The sequence below is a fragment of the Panthera leo genome, chromosome C1 (genome assembly GCF_018350215.1).
Source record: "Panthera leo isolate Ple1 chromosome C1, P.leo_Ple1_pat1.1, whole genome shotgun sequence".
Classification (NCBI taxonomy): Eukaryota; Metazoa; Chordata; class Mammalia; order Carnivora; family Felidae; genus Panthera; species Panthera leo.
The window spans coordinates 64,185,081-64,208,770 of NC_056686.1; the positions used below are offsets into that span (position 1 = coordinate 64,185,081).

Consider the following 23,690-nt stretch of genomic DNA (forward strand, 5'->3'; position numbering starts at 1 on the left):
TAGTGTCTGTAACAAAAACATTGTGGTATTGATTTAGGAATAAACATCTCTTGCTTCTTTGACATCCCAAACCTTCCTATCTATCTACAAATCGATAAAGAAATATCCCCTTCGTTCTATAAAATCCTTCGCAGTCTTCTTAGTCTTTCAAATGGTTTCTGATTATTATTTAAACATTAAGAGCATGATAGCAGGAGCCAAAATGCCCTTTTACCCTTGTCACTATTCTCCTTCTCCTTGTCACTATTCTCCACATTTCAACTTAACTATTCTAAATGTTTCCCTATTCAAGATATTATACACTTTACCAGGAACATCATGTGGAGTGGCAGACAGATCAGCTGCCAACATGAGAATAAAATGACAGGTTGTTAAGAATATTTAAGTATCTACAGTCAAACACTATTATTTATATTTTTACAGAGTATACAAGAAAAAACTGTTGGGAAGTGACAGGAGACAAGAAGCAGAACAACCAAAGGCATGAGTTAATATTACTTTGACAAAAATTATGATAAAATACTGCAAATTATTTACAAAGCACATTTACTATAGTTCCAGTCCTTTTGTTCATAAAAAATTAGGCAAAATCATAAAATAAAAATAGTAACAGAATAAAATTTTAAATATGTATTTAGAAAATTGTATACATTAATTGTAAATTTTTTTTTAAAGCATTCAAGTGACTTCCCTATATAGAGTACTCTACAACATTCTACACAATGACACAAAGGAAAGAAAGATATATGGGTAGGAAAAAAGGGTACAGAGGACATTAAAGTGTTTTAGGTGGGATTAAAACAAATAGAGAAATGAGAGTGATTAAATATTATGTAGTAGATGTTGTAATGAATCTACAAATGAACACAGTAAATTGGAATTAACAAAGCAGTAAAGACTGAAGGCTGGTTAAAAATTTTGGATTTTTCAGAAAGGCAACAGAGAGTCACTGCAGGTTTTTGATCGTGGGAGTGAAAACATGAAAGCAGTGTCTGAGAAAGAATCCTAACAGCTGTGTGTAGGATGATTTGGAGGAAGAAAGAGACTAGAGACAGGGAATAAACAGCTACAAAGCTGTTCAAGTACAGAAACATGTATTATAACTACAAAGCATGATGATGTACAGAAGCATGAAGTACGTGATGCATCAAATAATGAAGATGAAGACAACATAAAAACTATGGAAAATATGTAAATGAGGAAATAGGGGAGGCATTTCTTACATTTAATAAATTAACTATTTTCAGAATACCTCAGTACTACATTCAACATGTAGATATAGATTTTTTAATTTAATAAGGTATTAAATGATCAGTACGCATAATAATACCAACTTCTATTGGATTGACATAAGAATAAAATTAGATGTTATCAAAAGAATTCCTTAACTGTAAATGTCACATAAATACTAACTGCTGCAATTTTTTAGGGAGGTGACAGTTGTAATATAATGGAAATGTTCCAACTATAAAGTCAAAAGATCTGAATTCAAATTCTTGTCCTATTATTTAATGCTAACTTTAGTGGACCCTACCCATTCTGAGTAACTATTTTTATTTTTTTCTCTTCTTTTTTATTCAAGTATAATTAACATACAGTGTCATATTAGTTTCAGTTATACAATATGGTGATTCAACAATTCTATACATTACTCAATGCTCATCATGATTAAGTGTGCTCTTGAATCTCCTTCACCTATTTCACCCATCGCCTCACCCACCTCCCTCTCACAAACCACCAGTTTGCTCTCTGGTTTTTTGTTGGTCTCTTTTTTTCTTTGTTCATTTATTTGTGTCTTAAATTCCACATATGAGTGAAATCATATGGCATTTGGCTTTCTCTGACTTATTTCACTTAGCATTATACACTTGAAATACTTCCACGTTCCTGCAAACAGCAAGATTTCATTCTTTTTGATGGCTGAGTAATAGCTCTGTGTGTATGTGCGTGTGCATGTTCATGTGTGTATATACACCACTTCTTTATCCATTCATCTATGGATGGACACATGGGCTGCTGTTATATCTTGACTACTGTAAACAATGCTGCAATAAACATAAGAGTGAAGATATCTTTTCAAATTAGTATTTTTGTTTTCTTTGGGTAAAAACCCAGTAGTGCAATTACTAGATCATTTGGCAACTCTATTTTTAATTTTTCAAGGAACTTCCTTACTGTGTTCCACAGTGACACCAGCTCCCATTCCCACCAACAATGCATAAAGCTTTTCACCACATCCTTGCCAACACTTGTTACTTCTCATGTTTTTGATTTTAGCCACGCTTACAGCTGTGAAGTGGTATCTCATTGTTTTGATTTGCATTTCCTTGATGATTAGAGAAGTTGAGTGTCCTTTCATGTGTCTGTTGGCCTTCTGTATGTCTTTTTGGAAAAAAGTCTGTTCATGTCGTCTGCCCATTTTTACATTGGATTATTTGTAATTTGGGGTTTTTTTGGTGTTGAGTTATATGTTTTTTATATATTTTGGATATTAACTCCTTATCAGCTACATCATTTACAAATATCTTCTCCAGTTAATAGGTTGCCTTTTGTTTTGTTGATGATTTCCATCACTGTGCAAAAGCTTTTTATTTTGGTGTAGTCCCAACAGTTTAATTTCACTTTTGTTTCCCTTGCCAAAGGAAGCATAAATTAGAAAAATGTCCCTATATTTGATGTCAAAGAGATTACTGCCTATGTTTTCTTCCAGGAATTTTATGGTTTCAGGTCTCACATCTAGATCTCTAACTGATTTTGAGTTTACTTTTGTGTATGGTGTAAGAAAGTAGTCAATTTTACTCTTTTGCATAGAGCTGTCCAGTCTTCCCAGCACCATTTGTTGAAGAGATAGTCTTTTTCCCATTGCATACTCTTGCCTCTTTTGTTGTAAATTAATTGACCACATAACTGTGGGTTTATTTCTGAGATTTCTATTCTGTTCCATTGATCTGTGTCTATTTTTGTGTCAGTTCCATACTGTTTTGATTACTACAGCTGTGTAGTATATCTCAAAACCGGGAATTGTAGTATTTTTGGTTTTGTTCTTTTTCAAGATTGCTTTGGCTAATCGGAATCTTTTGTTGTTCCACATAAATTTTAGGATTATTTTATTATTTCTTTGAAAAATGTTGTTGGCATTTTGATAGAGACTGCATTACCTGTGGATTGCTTTGGACATTTTAACAATATTAGTTCTCCCAATCCATGAGCATGGCATATCTTCTTATTTGTTTGTATCACCTTCAATTTCTTTCATCAACATTTTATAATTTTCAGAGTACAAGTCTTTCACATTCTTGGTTAAGTTTATTCCTAGGTATTTTGTTCTTTTTGTTTGATGCAATTATAAATGCAATTATTTTCTTAATTTCTCTTTCTGCCACTTCCTTATTAGTGTATAGAACTACAAGATTTCTGTATATTGATATTGTATCCTGAAATTTTATTACATTCATTTATCAGTGCTAATTTTGTACATAGTATCATATCATCTGCAAATAGTGAAAGTTTTAATTCTTCTTACCAACTTGGATGGCTTTTATTTCTTTTTCTTGTCTGACTACTGTGGCTAGGTTTTCCAGTACTATATTTAATAAAAGTGGTCAAGGTGGACATTCTTGTCATGTCCCTAATCTTAGAGGAGAAGCTCTGTTTTTCACCACTGAGTACAATGTTAGCCATTGGTTTTCCATACACGGTCTTAATTATGTCCAAGCATGTTCCATCTAAACCTACTCTGTTGAGGATTTTTATCATGAATGGATGTTGTACTTTGTCAAATGCTTTTTCTGCATCTACTGAGATCATATGGTTTTTATCCTTTTTCTTGTCAATGTGATATATCACGTTGATTTGCAAATACTGAACTAGCCTTGCATCCTTGGAATAAATCCCATCTGATTATGGTGAATGATTTTTTTTAATGCATTTTTGGATTCAATTGGCTAATATTTTGTTGAGGAGTTCTACATCTATGTTTATCGTAGATAGTGGACTATAGTGTTCTTTTGTTGTAGTGTCTTTATCTGGTTTTGGTATCAAGGTAATGCTGGCCTCACAGATTGAATTTGGAAGCTTTCCTTTCTCTTCTAATTTTTGGAATAATTTGAAAAGAATAGGTATTAACTTTTCTACATATTTTTTAAGGATTTTATTTTTAAGTAATCTCTACAACCAACATGGAGCTTGAACCCACAACCTTGAGATCAAGAGTTGCACACTGCACCTGAGCCAGCCAGATACCCCTTACCTCTTCTTTAAACATTTGATAGAATTCACTTGTGAAGCCATCTGGGCTTGGACTTTTGTTTGTTGAGAAGTTTTTAATTACTGATTTGATTTTGATTGCTAGTAATCTGTTTCTTCAATATTTCTATTCCTTTCTGATTCAGTTCTGGAAGGTTACACATGTCTAAGAATTTATCCATTACTTCCAGGTTGTCCAGTTTGTTAGCATATAATTTTTCATAATATTCTAATACTTTGCATTTCTGTGGTGTTGGTTGATTTTGTGTGTGTGTGTGTGTGTGTGTGTGTGTGTGTGTGTGTGTGTGTTTGTTTTAAGTAATCTTTACACCCAACACAGGGCTTGAACTCACAATCCTCAGATCAAGAGTCACATTCTCTACCAACTGAGCCGGCCAGGCACCCCTGTGGTGTTGGTTGTTATTTCCCCTCTCTCATTTCTGATTTTGAGTCTTTTTTTTATTATTATTATGAGTCTGGCTAATCAATTTTGTTGATCTCTTCAGCTCCTGGTTTCATTGATCTGTTCTATTTTGTTTTGTTTTTAGTCTCTGTTTCACTTATTTCTGCTCTCATCTTTATTATTTTCTTCCTTCTACTGGTTCTAGATTCTTTAGGTGCAATGTTAGGTTGTTTGAGATTTTTCTTGCTTGTTGATGTAGGCCTATATTACTATAAACTTCCCTCTTAGAATAGCTTTTGCTGCATCCCAAAGATTTTGGACCACTGTGTTTTCATCTTCATTTGTCTCCATGTATTTTTTTATTTCCTCTTTGATTTCTTGGTTGACCATTTAATCCATATACATTAAAAGTAATTACTGACATTGCCATTTTGTTACTTGTTTTATGGTTGTTTTTGTACTTCTTCTCTGTTCCTTTCTTTTCTTGCTCTCTTCTCTTGTGGTTTGATGGCTTTCTTTAGTGATATGCTTGAATTCTTTTCTCTTTATTTTTTGCATATGTATTATAGGTTTTTGGTTTGTGGTTACCATTGGTTTTTATATAACATCCTATGCAGATAGAGGTCTAAATTAAGTTGACAGTTGCTTAAGTTTGAACCCTTTCTAAAAAGCACTAAATTTTTACTCTCCCTCCCGTCATCATATATATACGAGGTCATACTTTACATCCTTTTATTTTGTGAATCCCTTGACTGATTTTTATAGCTATAATTGATTTCACTGCTTTTGTGCTTCAACCTCTGTACTTGTTTTATAAGTGATTAATCCACTACTTTTATTATGTTGGAATTTACCCATAATATTTTTCCTTTCCTAATTTTTTTTACTGAGTAACTATTTTTAATATGTAACGCGAGCAAAAAACAATCTCTCATAAAGGCCTCAAGGAATAATGAAATAAGTCATTATAAAACTCCCAATGTAGTATCTGAATTATTGTGTACAGTGAATATGTGTTGCAGTGAGTATGGAGGAGGCCAGAAATATGGGTACATTTTGTCTGACCTTACTGAGAGAAAGCCACAAGGATTTTCAAAGAGCCATAATAACCGTGCCCTTCTCCATATTATGTTAATGAGTAACTGTATAAGAAAATCTCTGAAATAACTTATTAATGATCCATCTTTCAAAATGCCCTCTGATGTACAAGATCTAATCCACAGCAGTTTAAAAAGCAACAGTCAAAAGTCATATAACCAATGACTTTAAAACCCACAATAATAGGCAATTCATGATTTTTTTTCTATCTTAGGTTACAGATACATTACCAAAATTCACATTTCTTTTTTTCTTTTTTAATTTTTTACTGTTTATTTATTTTTCAGAGAGACAGAGTGTGAGCAGGGAGAGGCAGAGAGAGAGGGAGACACAGAATCTGAAGCAGACTCCAGGCTTGAGCTGTCAGCACAGAGCCCGATGTAGGGTTCAAACCCATGAGGTGTGAGATCATGACCTGAGCCGAAGTCAGATGCTTAACCGACTGAGCCACCCAGTCGGCACCCTACCAAAATTTACATTTCTACTTTTACCATTTTTTATTTTAAAAAGGAGTAAAACAGGACAAGGGACCGCCAAAACAGCACATCCCAAGGGAATTTAAATAGTGGTAAGGCAGGGAATAAGTAAAGTTGAAGTTAATTTGTCTTAAGTAAGACCCTTACAGACTTCTATCTGATAGAAAGAAATGAATTTGAATTTGCCTGGTGAGATCACCCCACCAATGGATCCCTAAAGTAGGAATTAGGGAATAGTTTATAAAATTGACTACAGAGTACTTTTAGCTCAATGCAGTGTAGGAAACAAGACATAAAGGGAATATGAGGGGCACCTGGCTGGCTTAGTCGGTAGAGCATGCAATTCTTGATCTTGGGGTTGTGAGTTCAAGCCCTAAACTGGGTGTAGACATTACTTAAAAAAATAAAATTAAAAAATAAAGGGAATATAAATAAGCAGTTTCATACACATTTCCTTTCTAGCCTAGACCAACCAGGTTTCACTTAGCTAGTAGTCTTTAGCACACTTTTCATTCATTCATTCATTCATTCATTCACTCAGTTCTGTACAATACACTAAAGAAGGCACTCTGAGGAATACAAACAGTATGAGAACCAGCACTGAAGAAATAATATCAATACATACAAAAAACTGGCATGACAAAAGTATGAATAAAATATTATTTATGAAAAAAGGACCAAGAAAGCTCCAGGGAGTGTATAAATTGAATTTGGGCATAGGAAAACTAGAAAGAGGAAGAAAAGAACTATAGGTGGAATGACCAGTGTAAGGCAGTGACAGAAGCCAATACAGGAACTTACATGAAGGAAGTGGCTGGGCATAAGGGATGGAAATTAAATTATGAGAATGTCAGATTTGGAACCAGATTGCAAAAGCCTTAAGTACCAGCATAGGGGACTTGAATTTTATTTTGCATAAACTAAGAGTTTCTGAATAAGGGGAGATGAAGAAAAAGGTTTAAATCAGGAATAAGTAATAATTAATTATTCCTAATTAAATTAGGAATCTCACATAATGATGAAAATATAGAGTAAAGGGAAAAAATGGAGTCAGAAAAGCTGCTGGATTTATTTATACACATAGTTTATCAGACAGGGACCATTTCAAAAACTCATACCCACCGAACTAGTAGAGCTAAATCATATTTTAAGAAAAATTATTTACACATGTAACTCTACATAAAGTTAATCTTATGCACTCAGCCAAAACGGGGGGGGGGGGGGGGGGGGGGGCGGAGCAGACCTCACCCACCCTAATACTGCATGCATTTAGTCTCCAAGTAAACATGAGATGGGAGATACGACTCTACATCGTCTCTGTCAGTCTCAATCTCCATATGCCTCTTACAGCATGAGCATCATAATTCTACGATTTTTTTAATGTTTATTTTTGAGAGAGAGAGAGAAAGACAGAGACAGAGAGAGAGACAGAGAGAGACAGAGTGTGAGCAGGGGAGGGGCAGAGAGAGAGGGAGACACAGAATGTGAAGCAAGCTCCAGGCTCTGAGCTGTCAGCAAAGTCAAACACGGGGCTCAAGCTCACGAACTGTGAGATCATAACCTGAACTGAAGTCGGACCCTTAACTGACTGAGCCGCCCTGGCACCCCATAATTCTACTATTAAGGAGATGTATACTTTCACATAACATATACCCTAATCCTAAGTAAACCATTTTATCAAGTGCTCCACTAAAGAAAAGGAAAACAGTTATCTGCACTAGCACTGGAAGGAAAACTGGCTGTTAGACTTGATGGAATACTATATTGTACTTTATGTGCTATTTCAGAAACTTTCGAAAATAATTTGGCTCAATTTTGTTTCACATGCTGAATTTAGGATCTAACCTCTGCATAATGCCTTTTCCCTCCCTCATCTTAAGCATATTAAGCATACTAGAGGTAGCAAAACAGAGATTTAGTCCAAAACAATTATTTGAGGGCAGAAAATTTCCCGAAAAAGTGAAATGTTTAAGGAAGTTAAAACCAGGCAAATAAAAACAAAATTTCTGAGGGCAGGTAAGGTTACAGAAAGCATGGACAAAGAACAAAACACCTGTCCTCCATGCTATGAACTTCGCTATGAAAATGATAATAACATGTCTTTTTATTTGCCCCCACAACCATTAAAATCCCTTACCCTGCGTCAATACTTTAAAATATTATTATAAAATTCCTACAACCTATTTATTAAAATTTCTTTTGTAACAGACTAATATTTGCTAAAAACTAAACTAACTACAATTTAGGAAACAGAAGTGTTTTTATTTTTGAAGTACAAACTTGTGTGTACTTTGCCTGACTGATAAAATGTTTCCAAGTCACTTGTTTACTTATTCAATACCTACTGAGAACCTACTATGTGTCAGACACTGTGCTAGACCCTAGAAGTACAAAATGAAATAAAATATAATCCGTAGTCCTTTCAAGGAGTTATAATCTAATAAGGGAGACATACTATAACTGGTATAATCATGTTAGGATAAAAGTATACACAGGATACCATAGAAGCAAAGAAGGGGGTCAGGAAATGCGTTTTTAAAGAAGTATGAATGTGAATTTGGAAGGTCAGGTATAAATTAAATCTGTGCTTCCTAAACTTGATTGTGCATCTGAACCACATCTAGAGCTGATATCTAGGCCTCACTTAAGACTTAGGGAAGTAGAATCACCAGGGGTGGAGCCAAGAAACCTATATTTTTAACCACAAGAGATTCAGAATCACAGCCAGGTTTTGGTAGTAGTGAGCCAGAAGTACTGACAACCATTCGAGGCACAGAGAATGGCTCGGTATGGCCAGAATGTGTGAAGTACAGACAGAAGATCAGAAAGAAATCAGAACAAGAGTACTGACATCACTAATGTTATGTTTCAAACAGGACCTATGGAATTGATGTGAACTTCCAAAATAAAACGCAATCACCTGTGTCATGTATTTCAGCAAATGACTTGTGACATGAAAATTTCTTACTGAAGAACATGGGAAAACTAAATACAAATACCCTGCATTTCAAGACAAAGGTAAAATACTGCTTTGAAAAACAAATGAAAAACAACAAAAACAAAACAGAGCTCTACTCATAGTATTTATTAAATGTAATGACCACTCATTTTTCTCAGCATGCATACCTGGAAAATGAACAGAAGTCATGATAATATTTTCTTAACTGAAAAATGTTACATACTGTATAAAAATAAATTCAAACTGTAGTTTGAAATTCAAGCTTTAAGTGCTTGCTTCAGCAGCACATAGACTAAAATTGGAATGATACAGAGATTAGCACGGCCCCTGTGCAAGGATGACACACAAATGAAATTCAAGCTTTAAAACTAAAAACTCTTCTTAATGATTTTAAGTTTCTAAACTGTTATAATAATTTGTTACTTTCTAAAGAATTTACTTAGAAATATCTTTTTTTTTTTAGTCTATTTATTTATTTTGAGAGAGAGAAAGCAGGGGAGGGGTGAAAGAGAGAGAGAGAGAGAGAGAGAGACAGAGAGAATCCCAAGCAGGCTCTGCTGACAGCATGAAGCCCAACATGGGGCTCAATCCCACCACCTGTAAGATCATAACCTGAGCCAAAATCAAGAGTCAGATGCTTAACTGAGTGAGACACCCAAGCACCACAGAAATATCTTCATATTTAATTCCAGGTAGGAGTAAAGTAAGATAAGTCATTAATAAGAGGAATATTCCCCATAACCAAGAATATTCATCATAAATAGGCTAAAAGCCAAATTGAATATTGTATATTAATCTGTTTATAAAATAATAAATGGTTTAAGTCCTCAATTCATTCCCCCAAAAAGACATCATAAACAGAGGTAGATATGTAATCATGTGAAACAGGAACAAGATTTTAAATTAAAAAAAAATTTTTAACATTTATTCATTTTTGAGAGACAGAATGCAAGTAGGGGAGGGGCAGAGAGAGAGGGAGGCACAGAATCAGAAGCAGGCTCCAGGCTCTGAGCTGTCAACAGAGAGCCCAACACAGGGCTCAAACTCACGAACTGCAAGATCATGACCTGAGCTGAAGTCGGAACCTTAACCGACTGACTGAGCCACGCAGGCACCCCGTGAAACAGGAACAAGCCTTTAAAGAACATCCTTCAGAAACCCAGGCACAAACCTACCAATTATAGTATATAAAACACATCTTACAGTTATATTCTATTTTTTAAAAGTCCTTCTAAATCTTACTTGGACCATTTAAACATATCATAATAACCTAGAGACCAGACAAAGATTCATTTATCAAAGTGATAACTATTGCCAAACTATGCATAGTAACTCCTGGAGGAGCACACAGGGTATAGAGGCAACAGCAGTCAAAGCCAAAGGACTAACCACATAGCCCTATTAGAGGAGAACCAATTAATAAATTATAATTGGCTAATTACAAGAATAATATAGCAAACCATTCTTTCTCAGACTTAATGTACTTTTTTAAATGGTAATACTATCGAGTTGCCTTAATTTTCAGATGAAATACAGGAATTAAATTATACTTTTTGCCAGCTTCTTAGGCTAACATGATCTATTTACAGACAATGTACTCTATCTTTGTTTCCTGAGTCACTCACTGCTTCCTTTTTGCTCCTGCAGCACTTTGCATGTATCTCTATTTGCTTTTCATTGCAAGTATCGGGATCTTGCAAAGATGGTACTATTATCATCATGGAATAGCTGAAGAAACAGGCTTAGCATGATGAAGTCACTTAACGAAAATCACCACTAACCCCAGATATCAAATTCAGATCTGTCTGCGTGCAAAACTCTTTCTATACTGCTTCAAAGGTAGAAAGGTACACAGGACTAAATAAATCAAACCCAAATAACTGAATTGATTGCAGTTCCTTCTGTAACTAGTAGAAGCTATTGGTGGTAGCAGAAACAGCTCTATCATATCTGACAGATGAAATGTAGAGAAGAACGTGTATCTGGGGGTGGAGGCGCAGGGTTTTGCCTGGTATCTGAACTACCTCATGTAATTAGGAAATACTGTACCTCACTTTATGAGTCTTTATAGAAGGCAGGGTCCACCTCCATTTATAGAAGCTAACAATGCCATACAGTCATTCTTCCTGTCACCTCATCAGCATGAACACAGGCACTTAATCCATGCTCTGCCAATATGACATTTCTGCCAAGAACTCGACATTAAAAGCTAGAGATAGTAACAACCAAGGGCAGGAAAGGTTGGATTTTAGCAGCAGACAGCAGCAGCAACGTTACATTTCCAAAGGTAATGGTAGCAGCTATGCAGTAGCTGAGTCTAGCCAGCAATTTGTGGCAGCAGTATTGTCACTGTTTGTTTTTTTTTTAATTTGTTTTTTAAAGTTTATTTATTTATTTTGAGACAGGTAGAGGCCATGCAAGTGGGAGAGGGACACAGAGAGAGGGAGACCGCGAATCCCAAGCAGGCTCCATACTGTCAACATGGAGCCCAATGCAGGGCTCAAACTCACAAACCTGTGAGATTATGACCTGAGCCAAAACCAAGAGTCAGATGCTTAACCAACTGAGTCACCCCGGAGTCCCATTACTGGATGGTTTTATGCCATGATTTCCAGATGTCTTTTCTGCTCCCTAGCCTAACATGTTCCTGACTTACAGCTACATACAACCTTCTCAGCAATTTGGTGAACTCATCAATATGATTTCAGTAAATTACTTTTCTACTTGAATTAGTCAAAATTGTCTTCTGTTGCCTACAATTAAAAACCCAGACTAAAGCATTTAATAATAAATGAAACTAAACAATTATACTTTATCAAATCTTTTTACCTTAGTATTGATTGTTGTTTTATATAATTTGCCATTATGATCTTAAGTAACAGCTCTTTATAAATGATGGTATGCTCTAACAACATAAAAAAATACTTCAGGTTTCTTTACCTTTTCCAAAGCAACACAAAAATGCAAAAATGGTAACAACTGTCCAAGGGTAATTTTCACTGAGGTTCAGAGTTAAGCTTTATTAAGAATTCTTACCTGTCAGGGATACCTAGCCTCTTGACACTTCTATAAACAGAAAGAGTATTTGCAACATGTCGATAATTAAACCAGAACCGGGATGTACATACCTAAAGAATTAAAAGAAACATATTATTATGAATCAAAATAAGCCACTGGGTTACAGAATTATTTCTCTTTAAGTAGGATTCAGAGATGCCTAAAAAAAGAATGTATCATAACTTAGGCTTACAAACAGCAAAGCATATAAATAATTGTCAGTAAAACCAATCCCTCTAAAGAGAAGTCTTTCATAACTGCTATTAAATAAAAAGACCATTCAGTTCAAGAGAAAACAAATCTTTGGGTGATTTAATTAAATACCGAATCAACTTAGTTACTCGCAATTTATGTGATTCTACAATGTTCCTATGTCTAAAAGGTTAAATTCTTTACAATCAAAGGCAATGTCCATAATCTCTTCACAGAATAGGAAAGAAAATTAACTATCTTGGGTTATATAATATTCCTTTCACTCTGAATTGCTGCCTATTTTTAGTTATGAAAAATGTTAGACAACATACAAAACAATTTTATATGCATATAAGAGAATACATCATAAAGAAGTGGTTGAACTGAACAGATAACAAGAAACAATCCAAACAAGTTTTACCTTAAAAAAAAAAAAAAAAAACTGGGGGTGCCTGGGTGGCTCAGTCAGTTAAATGTCCGACTTCAGTTCAGGTCATAATCTTACAGTCTTGTGAGCACGAGCCCCACGTCGGGCTCTGGCTGACAGCTCAGAGCCCAGAGCCTGCTTCAGATACTGTGTCTCCCTCTCTTGGTCCTTCTCCCACTTGCTATTTCTCTCTCTCAAAAATAAAACATTAAAAAAAATAAACTGATTCCTAAAAATGATATCAACGGTACTAGAAAAATCTAACGCCATGTCTCAAAAATCAGTCCTCTTGAAAATCCATTCCAAAGGAAGCATACCTACCCCCCCAAGCTCCCACCCTACCTCCGACCACATGCCTCTGTGATTAGTAGGTATAATGACAGCTTTGAGAATAGCATAAATGTTCCTGCCCCTGCAAACAGAAAGGAACCTCAAGATTTTTTTTATTAAAACAAATTTCAACCTGGAATCCAATAAGGAAATGACTAAAATTTTTGACTACATTAAAATATAAAATTCCATGTGTCAAAAATACCATAAAGTCCTAACTGAAACGAAAAACATTTCAGCTCAGGTCATGATCTCATGGTTCGTGGGTTCAAGCCCCATGTCGGGCTCTGTGCTAACAGCTCAGAACCTAGAGCCTGCTTTGGATTCTGTCTCCCTCTCTCTCTCTCTCTGCCCCTCCCCTGCACTCTCTCTCTCTCAAAAATAAATAAATGTAAAAAAAAAAATTTTTTTTTAACTTGAATTAACTATAGCTCAAGAAAAAGTGAACATCCCAATTTTGAAAAATGGGAAAAGGAGAGCAAAACATTTCATAGTAAAGGTATTCAAAATGGACATTATAACTCTTAGAGATGCTCAACTTTTATCATAATTTTAAAAACATAAGCTGAATTGATAAGTAAAAGTCCATGACAATGCATGGTATTGGCTATTGTGAGGGGAAATGAATAACTCATATCCTACTGTTGAGAATGCAAACTAAAATAACTGTTCTAAGAGGGTAATTTGCAACATATATCAAGTTTGAATATTTATCTTTTTTAAAAAAATGTTTATTTTTGAGAGACAAGGGTAAGCAGGGGAGGGGCAGTAAGAGAGGGGGTCAGAGGATCCCAAGCAGGCTCTGTGATCAACAGAGAGTCCTATGTGGGGCCAGAATTCACGAACCATGAGAACATGACCTGAGCTGAAGTCAGACGCTCAACCAACTGGGCTAGCAGGCACCCCAAATATTTACCTTTTGATTTAGCTTATGTAAGCACGCAAAAATATGTACTCAAGAATTTTCACTATGACATTGCCTATTCTAGCAAATATTGAAATCAAAAATCTAGAAACAAAATCACTACCCATTAGTAGCAAGAGATCAAGTACATATTCCCTAACTTGAGCAGAAATAGTTTAAATAATTTATATCTGCATTAGTCATAATAAACACCACTATATTCAGTGCATTTTACCATACCCTAAAGGCTTTTTTCAGCTATTATAGTATTTAATGAGCATAAACCTAAGAAACTGTCCTCGTTTTCACCAGCAAGTTATTAAACATGAAATTAAGGTGGCAAAAGAGAAGGGACCAGGTAATACCAACTTAATGTAAATTATTCATATTCTCAAAATGAGATACCAAAAAAAAAAAAAAAAAAAAAGCCAGTGGTAAAAGAGCAAGGGATATGATCCATTAGTCTTTTGAAAAGGACAGAGAGGTAGACATAAATATAATAATATGCACTGGAAATTTCTAAAAGAATACACAAGAAAATGATAATAGCGATCATGGAGAATAAAAATGGGAGTAAGAGGGGTACAATGATTTTTCAGTTTACACCCTTCCTCATTGTTTGTACTTTTTTTAAACCATGGGTAAGGATTATCATTATAACATTTTTTTATTAAACAGAAGCAAAAATAATTTACTCAAAGTAGGTCTTGAAAATAAAATGGAATCCAATTTTCCTTGTATTTCCCTCTGGTGGCAAAAGTTTCTCAGTCATAGTATAAGGCCAAAGGGGCATTCCATTTACCTCTGATCATTTAGTCAAGACTAAAAACAAATTAACTCAAACTGGTAGAGGAAAACATATGTATTTTTAAAATATGAATGATGTACCACTGAAAAAAATGCATGCTTAGTACTTTCAACTTGACTCTGGTCAAATTTCATGATTTTCCATTTAAGAAAGCACAATTCAGGGCGCTTGGATGACTCAGTCAGTTGAGCATCCAACTCTTGATTTTTGGCTCAGGTCATGATCTCTCAGTTCATGGGTTTAAACCCTGCATTGGGCTCTGAGCTGACAGCGCAGAGCCTGCTTGGCATTCTTTCTCTCTCTCTCTCTCTCTCTCTCTCTGTCCCTCCCCCCTCTCTCAATAAATAAACATTAAAAAAAAGGAAAGCACAATTCATTGAAGTCTCACTTTACTAAGTCTGAGTGAATGTGTGAAATATCGCACACAATGTGAAACTGCAATTGTTGTGAAATGCTCTGTAATAATTCTGTCATTCTCTATTTCTCATCTGAGACCCAAGTTAGTGCAATTGAAGAGGGGCTCACAGAGGTTTCCCAGACAAGGAAAGCCTCCATGTGTGTGCAGTATAAGCTAATAGGTTCATATTCTAAAGGATGAGCCCTTTGGCAATTAGTTGTCTACACATAGGCAGTTATTCTCTTTTTAAAGAATTCCCATGGAAAGACTAGTCATTGAAGAGCCCTTGGTTTCCTGTAGGGCAAGTTATCCTCTCAAATTGGTAGATCATGGCCTGCCTCCTGCTAAGTTTTCCCCTCTTTTAAGTGGTCACCAAAAACCTGTTTCCTCATCTTAATCAGCTTTTGTTCAATTCTTTCATAAAATCTCTTGTGAGGGATAGTATAGAGGAGGTGTTCTTTCTTGGAGAACAATAAAATAACCCATAAACCCACATTAGGCTGTCCCATTTAATCACAATACAATTATGTATAGCAACTATAATCACTTTTATTTACTTTTAGCAACCTGTAGATAATTACATACTTTAATGAAATTATTCTCAAACTTACAAGGCCCCAGACATTAAGAGTCTTCCTTTGGCCTTAGTAAAGGTAATTATAATCTTACATGTTTGTCCTGCATTTCAGTTGAATTCCTTTACACTTCATCTGAAATCCCACAATTCATGGTTCTCAGTTTTCCTCCTTTCCCAACATTGAGTTACTAGCTTTGAAATGCAGTACTGTTATCTGCCCCCCACTTCCTTTTTCACAAAAATTTGCTTCCTTTCTTGCCTCTCTATTTCCTCATTGTTTCTTTCAGTCAACTCTTCTATACATTTTTTTTCATTAAGTCAAATTTATTCTATCTTCTAATCATATAAATGTCATTAAATAAATCCCCCCCAGAGAAACTACTATCCAAATACTTTCCAAATACAGGAAAAACAAAATTGATTATGTGTATTCTATTTTTTGTTTTTTATTTTTTTAGAGAGAAAGAGAGTGAGGGCCAGGGAGAGGGGCAGATGGGGTGGGGGGAGAGAGGGAGAGGGAGAGAGAGAGAGAGAGAGAGAGAGAATGAATGAATGAATCCCAAGCAGGCTCCACACTCCGTACAGACCCTGACGCACAGCTCAATCCCATGATGCTGGGATTATGACCTGAGCTGAAATCAAGAGTTGAACCCTCAACCAACTGAGCCACCCAGGCACCCATACAAGTCTTCTGTTAGGAAAATTAAAAATACAAATTTATAAATCCAGATAAATTAAGATGGTAATTCACACCAAGAAAAATAAAAAGGACAAAAAAGAAAAATAGGCCAATAAACAAACCTTACTAAGAATCAAAACAATTCAAATTAAAACAATTTAATTTGTTACCCAGCAATCAAAGAGAAAAGGCAAAAGTTAATAATACAGAGTTGTCTTGGGATTAGAAAAAAAGAGGTAAAGCACTTCTGAAGAGCAATTATGTTCTATAACTTCCTAGCCTTATGGCTTAGGAATTTATCCTAAAGAGAAAATCAGTCAAGTTCACAAAGGTGTATGTATAAGGCTACCCAACATAGCCTTGTTTAAAATAAAACTTTAGAATCTAAATGCTCATGAACTAGAGATTCTGTTACATTAAAATAGAAAATATTTATTTTCTTTTCTAATAATATTCTATTGCTAAAATAGAAAATAATACAGCCTTTGGAAATGATTACGCATCTCTTTATTGGCAGGGAAAGATCTCCAAGATATACTGCTACTGGGTTGCAAAATAGCAGTGATAAGATGACCCCTGTAACTTAAAATCATTTATCTTTATGCTTATATTTGAAGGGAAAGAAGGTTAGAAGAATTCCATCAAAATGTTAATGCCAGCATGTGTGGGACTTGAAGGTATTTTCTCTGTCTTCCCTGTTTTTCAAATTAAGATTCACATAACATAAAAGTAATCTTTTTTTTCTTTTCTCTCTTTTTTGTTTTGTTTTTTTGTTTTTAGAGATAGAGTGTAAGCAGGGGAGAGGAGCAGAATGAGAGAGAGAGAGAGAGAGAGAGAGAGAGAGAGAGAGAGAGAGAGAGAGAATCTCAAGCAGGCTCCATGCTCAGGGCAGAGCCCAATGAGGGGCTTGATCCCAGGGTTGTGGTCAGGGATCATGACCTGAGCCAAAATCAAGAGTCAGATGCTCACTGACTGAGCCACCCAAGTGCCCCTAATCTGTCCTCTTCTAAACTTTTCTGTATAATTTGAATTTTCTACAATGATTATTTATTTTTCTAGACAAAAAAAAAAAAAAAAAAGATAACTAAAAAAATAACCTAAGAGAGTATCTAATATTACAGATAAGAAATACAGTGGTATCCAGCTGGCTCAGGAGGTAGACTTTCCAACACTTGATCTCAGAGTCATGAGTTCAAGCCCCACACTGGGCATGGAGCCTACTTCAAAAAAAAAAAAAAAGGAAAAAGAAATACAATTACTACTTTCCATTATTAAAATGATTCTATATTTTATAAAATATTTCCTTTAACTATAGTATTTAATTTATTCTTATATTTATTTACACATCACCACTTGACAATATATTGAAGGCATAGAATATTACTAGTTGACACAGTCGACTTAAAATATAGCCAAATCAAAATAAGGATTTTTTTATAAGATATGAGAAAATAAAAACTCTTTTTCAAAAATCTGATTCACAAAATTTCTCAGACACGTATCTAATGTGAATAGCTACATACTTACCAAAACAGCCCAGTTGTTTGTATGCCCACTTCTAAAGAACTGTTCTGTTTGATCCTACAAGTCAAATAATAGCAAATATATTAGAAAAGCCACATTTCTGAGAATAAAAAAGTTAAGATTCATGAAGTCTTTACAGTTACAATGACAGTAAATTATCATTATGCAAATTTATAAAGGTTCTAGTATTTGACCTTATGAAGGACAAAAGTTTCATTTTTTTTGTTGGGGGCATTGTGGAGTTGCTTGTTTTTAAACAATGTATCTCGAACACAACCAGCTCTTCCTCATTCCTCAGCTTCTAGTTTTTCAATTCAGTCTTCAAATTGTGAATGACTTATTTTCATGCCTTGATTATACACTTAATAATTAATACGCTTCTTGTTGAAGTTTCATTAATTATTTCCTCCTATTCTGTACTGGATGCTTCCAATTACTTTATATGAACACATCACTACATCTGATTGAGTACATTCTCTAGCATGCTGCCATGTACCAATTCACTAATCTGTTAAAGTCTGAACTATATTTGCCATTGTGGAACATTAAAAACCTCAATATCCAATAATATCCAGATACTTAAGGAACACTATGTTTATTATATATTAAAATAATAGTGAATATAAACCTTAATGACCCCAGATCTACTACCAACCAGTATTAATTACTAAAAGAGTCATACTTCCTGGATTCAAATCTGGGCCCTATTATTTACAAGCTGCAAAAGCTTAGGAAAGCTTCTCTGTGCTCATAGTAATATTACCTGACACACAGAAGGTAGGAATGGTGACTGGAACATAGAAATTGCATAACTAACTTTAGCTGTTCTAATTTTCAGCTGGCAAGAAAACTGCAGGGAGAATAAAATATATTCACTCAAATGTGTCATACACACACACACACACACACACTTTTTTTTAAACCTTTCTCAACAGCTGCCTAGATGCTAAAGAAAAAATGTGCTACAATGGATTAAAGCACTAGTTTAAAAATTTGAAGATGTGGGCTTTAGCCCAGGTCCTATCCCTCACATGGCTGTGAGACTGGGGTAAGTCACTTAGCTCTTTAGACTTGACTTTCCTCATGTAGAAAGTAAGAGTTGACCCAATAATCTCAAATGTCCCTTCTAGCTGAAAATTCTTATATTATTAAGACTTTAGTGAAAATTTTGTTATGGCAAAACTCTTTTGTGATTGTTTAGACAATATAGGCACTGCAAAGTTATTCATTCTACATATGAGTGGAGCACCTATCATGTGCCATGTACATGTAATGTATAGTGATATAAAAAATCACTAAATAACATGCTGCTTTCTCTGAAGAATCCCAGAGTTCAATAAGGAAGCATGCAAACACATTACACTGCAATGTAACATTCATTCATTCATTCATCACATTCATTGGGTGCCATGTGCCAGCCACTGTCCTGAACGCTCACAATACAATGATGGGCAAAAATAGTCATCGTACTTGCCTTCAAAGAGGTTACTATCCAATCTGATAGACACACATTAAGCAGATGAGGGCAAACTATGAATTCTACCAAGATAAGATACACAGTATCATGAAAGAGTACAGTAGATAGACCCCTAGAGAGACCTGACCTGACCTGATTTGGGGGGGTGGGAAGTGAGAAGGCGTCAGGGAAGTTTCCCCTAGGGAAGTGACATTTAGGTTAGGACCCAAAAGATGAAGAGAAGAGGGCAGATAATTCCAGACAGAAGGAACATACACCCTAATGGCAGAAAGGAGCCTAAAGGCTTTTAGAAACTGAAAGATTAGCACTACTAGAAGTCTGTGAAAGAGAAAGAGAGGATAAATGTTTCTTTATCCTTAAAGAAACATTAAGGTGTTTATGGATACATGATCCGAGTTGCATTTTTAAAAATTACTCTGGCTGCAGCTTAGAAAACAGACTGGAAGGAAGAAAGACTTGAGCCAGGTCAGTTAGGGAGCTATTGAAATTTTTAAGTGAAAGATGATGGAATAATAGATATTATAAAGCATATATGGATTATAACAGGTAAGTGCTATATTAGCTAAGTGTACAAATTACAACAGTGTAAACAAAGACAAGGGATAAGGAAAGGCTCTACAGAAGTTATGCTTCTACTTCATCTTAGTAAATGGACAGAATAAACAAGAGGTTATAAAACATGGTAATGTGAAAAAGCACAGCAACAATATAACTACAAAAAAGTAATAGTAATGTTATCCAAAATGAAGTACACATGATAATCCATTAGAATAAAGGAGGAAAATAGCGGAACTTCTTTTTATATTTGTAGTATATTAAAAAATGCCTTATAAATATTGAATATATAGATTAGTAGTAATTCATGGATATAGACAGAGGGTGCATTCTTTGTGTCTTTTTCAACTGGGGAGGTATGTATTCAAAAAGTTTATAATCCACTGGTCTAAACTCAGGACACTTAAATGGTGGAAAGAATGGGCTCCAATAAGAAGACCACAAAAGTGAGCAGAGACCAGATCATGATGTTTAGACTTTCCTCTGGAAAACACTGGAAGGATTAAATCAGAAGAACAACCCCATTATATCTGCATTTTATGAAAACTAATTTAACATCTAAGTGAGGGCCTTTGGAAGCCTGAGGGAAACAAGATCGTTGTTGCAATAGTCTAGGCAAGAAATGGCCAGGGCCTGCATTAAGCCAGTGGAACTGGAAAGATGAAACCAATTTTTAAAGCTCATAACGTAGAATTTACTGTTAATCAAAATGTGGGATAAAAAGAGGGGGGTTATTTTTAAAAAATCAAAACACGTTTCTGACTTAGTAGCTATCCCATAGGAGGTGGGCTAGGCAGAAGATGAAACTTTGGACACAGATTTTCAAATGTGTGCTATCTCGGCCCCTTAGCCAACAGGATATGCAAGTCTGACAACGATACCACAGATCTAGACTGTAGAACTGGCCTCAAGTATTGACAGAGAACTAGGGAGAGCAAAAGTTTTATAAAAGGCCAGAATTCCTGTGAGCCAAAAATAAAACACCGTACCCATGTGACTCCTGTCAAAGGGGAGCGTTGTAGTTTAATAGGAAAGTAGGTGCTTCACTCCTGTGCTTTCATTTCAACTGCTAGGGACCACACACTCGTCGGAGCAATGGATCAGGCCCTCCTCCGTCTCCTAAGATTTGATTCTTTAAATTCGTCGTTTTAAAAGGGCGAAACAGACCGACACCCTCCCCACAGCCCAGTCAGCCTAGTAAGAGGCTGATGCTTCCCTCTGCTGCTGCTGAGTCGGGTATCTGTTGGTGCGCTCACAGCCACAACGCAGCTGTCCTCCCAGGGCCCTGTCGCTCGGAGGGCCTGATTCCTACCTCGATCTGACTAGCGGCCAAGCTTTCGAAGGACAAGAGCAACAACCCTGCCAGGGCAGTCAAACACTTGCGAAGAAAGCAGGAGGCCACCATGTTTCCCGGCTTCCGCCGCCCGCACCTGGAGAGGCGGAGCGAGTGCCGTAAAGCAGCGCCGCGGGTTTTTGCATGCCTTCTTTTTCTTTTTGCGACGCCAGCCCCACCTCCTTGATGCCGGCCCCTCCCTGGCCCTTAGTAAACAGCGCTGACACAGAGTTCAAGTTTCCGGGTTGTTGGGGCAGAGTTGATAGAAGAATTTGATCCTTTATTTTTAACTGCATTTTCCGTTTTTGTATTATAAAATAGATATAACATTTAAAAATTGCCTGAAAAGTGAAAGAGAAAAATCTGTGATCCCATAAACTTTAAGAAGCTATTTCCTATTCTGCATAGTGCTGCCAATTCTTTGAGTAAATGAAGGAGGATGTGGTGGGAAGAGCAAGCATTTGGTCACAAAAAGATGATTAATTGTATTAATCGGTAACATGGGTGGGTGCTGTAATTAACAGACTTGAGGTCTATTACTTATTAAAAGCTTGAACATGGAGAAATTGTTTATGTTGTTTCTTCTGTAATTATGGAGCCAAAATTTACTTCAAAGAGGATCTGAGGATTTGATAAGATCATGTGTATTTATTTGTTCCATTGTGTTCATTGTATGCATTCAGTATTAAATTATTTTCATCTAGTATCACATAAACATATTTATGCTGCTTCATGATCTTTATAATTTTAACATTTAATGGGAACTTGGAATTTCACCCCTTACTGGTGCTTCTGACAAGTAATTTCCCCTCTATTGGACAATACAAAGTTTCCATGTTTTACTATAAAATATTATAAAGCATACCTTCGTGCATTTGACTTTTCACATTTGTTGAATTCTTTTTTTTTTAAGTTTATTTATTTTGAAAGACAGAGAGAGAGTGGGGTAGGGACAGAGAGAGGGGGAGAGAGAGAATCCCAAGCAGGATCCACACTGTCAGCACAGAATCTGATGGTGGGTCTCAAACTCACCAACCGTTATATAATGACAGCTGAAATCAAGAATCCACGCTTAACCAACTGAGCCACCCAGGCACCTCTGTTGAATTACTTTCTTTGGATAATTTTCCTAGAACAGGAATTTTAAGTCAAAATATACAAAAATTTTAGTGCCCATCAATAATGTTGCTTTCCAAAGAGTACAGACTGGCAGTACCAACAAAATAAAACCTAACACCAAATTATACCATTTTTTCCCTCTAAATTCCTAGTTTTAAAATGTTACCTCAAGGTTATTATACTTCTAATTCTTTGATTGCTATCAAGATCCGATGTCTTTCCTTGTGTTTATAAACTATCTTATGTCCTCTGATGTAAATTTTGTGTTCACAGCCTTGTTTTACACACAAATTTGAATATATTTATAAAGCAGTGACATTAACCCTTGCCATATTTTATGCTATTGCTTTTCCCAGCCTCTTGTCTCTCTTTCCATTCATTTCTTTTGCTATTGTAGTTTGTGAGATGGTTAATGTTAGGTAGTCAAATTTCAGGTTTTCCCTTGTAAAGCCAAGAAACTTAGCATACTACCAGAATGTCTTACACCTGAAATGTCATAAGTTCATTCAGTTCTCAAATCAAGTTTTATTTTCTTTTGATTTTATATTTAACTTTTTAATTATCTGGAATATACTTTAGTATATGCTACAAGACGTTATCTAAGTTATCTATTGCTGCATAACAAACCACCCAAAACTTTGTAGTGTGTCCATAGCTAGAGGCAAAAGGGTATAGAAATGGAGACATGATTCTGGGAATCCATTGTTGTAATGATCTGCTTTTATCAAAATTGGTATTCCATGATCCAACAGAATTTTCTGCATAATGCTTACCTTACTCATTGACTCATAATAATTCTTTAATTAAACACTTGTAAGAAATACAGTATTTATTTTTTTATCTTTATTTATTTTTGAGAGAGAGAGAGAGAGAGAGAGCAAGTGGGGGAGGAACAAAGAGAGAGGGAGACAAAGAATCCAAAGCAGGCTCCAGGCTCTGAACTGTCAGCACAGAGCCTGATGCAGGGCTCGAACCCACCAACTGGGAAATCATGACCTGAGCCCAAATCAGATGCTCAACCTACTGAGCCACCCAGGCACCCCAGAAATACAGTATTTCTGACCTTTATGTTCTCTTCAATTAAAATATATGTTTTTTGGGGGGCTAGTACCATGTTATTTTAATCATTG

The 23,690-nt window shown here is 35.6% G+C and overlaps 1 protein-coding gene and 1 non-coding gene across 2 annotated transcripts in view; one reads left to right on the forward strand and one right to left on the reverse strand.

Annotated features, from left to right (window-relative positions):
* PIGK (phosphatidylinositol glycan anchor biosynthesis class K) overlaps window positions 1-21,542 on the reverse strand; it is a 124,284-nt gene extending 102,742 nt beyond the window's left edge. The window contains exons 1-3 of the mRNA XM_042952260.1: window positions 21,421-21,542; window positions 18,080-18,133; window positions 12,218-12,309 (exon numbers count right to left, since the gene is read on the reverse strand). Of these exons, the coding sequence (XP_042808194.1) occupies window positions 12,218-12,309; window positions 18,080-18,133; window positions 21,421-21,513 (239 nt within the window). The 5' untranslated portion in view covers window positions 21,514-21,542. The remainder of the gene's footprint in view (window positions 1-12,217; window positions 12,310-18,079; window positions 18,134-21,420) is intronic.
* LOC122228981 lies at window positions 9,450-9,553 on the forward strand. Its single transcript, XR_006206862.1, has one exon. It is a non-coding gene; the product is annotated as a U6 spliceosomal RNA (small nuclear RNA).
* Window positions 21,543-23,690: the final 2,148 nt, after the last annotated feature.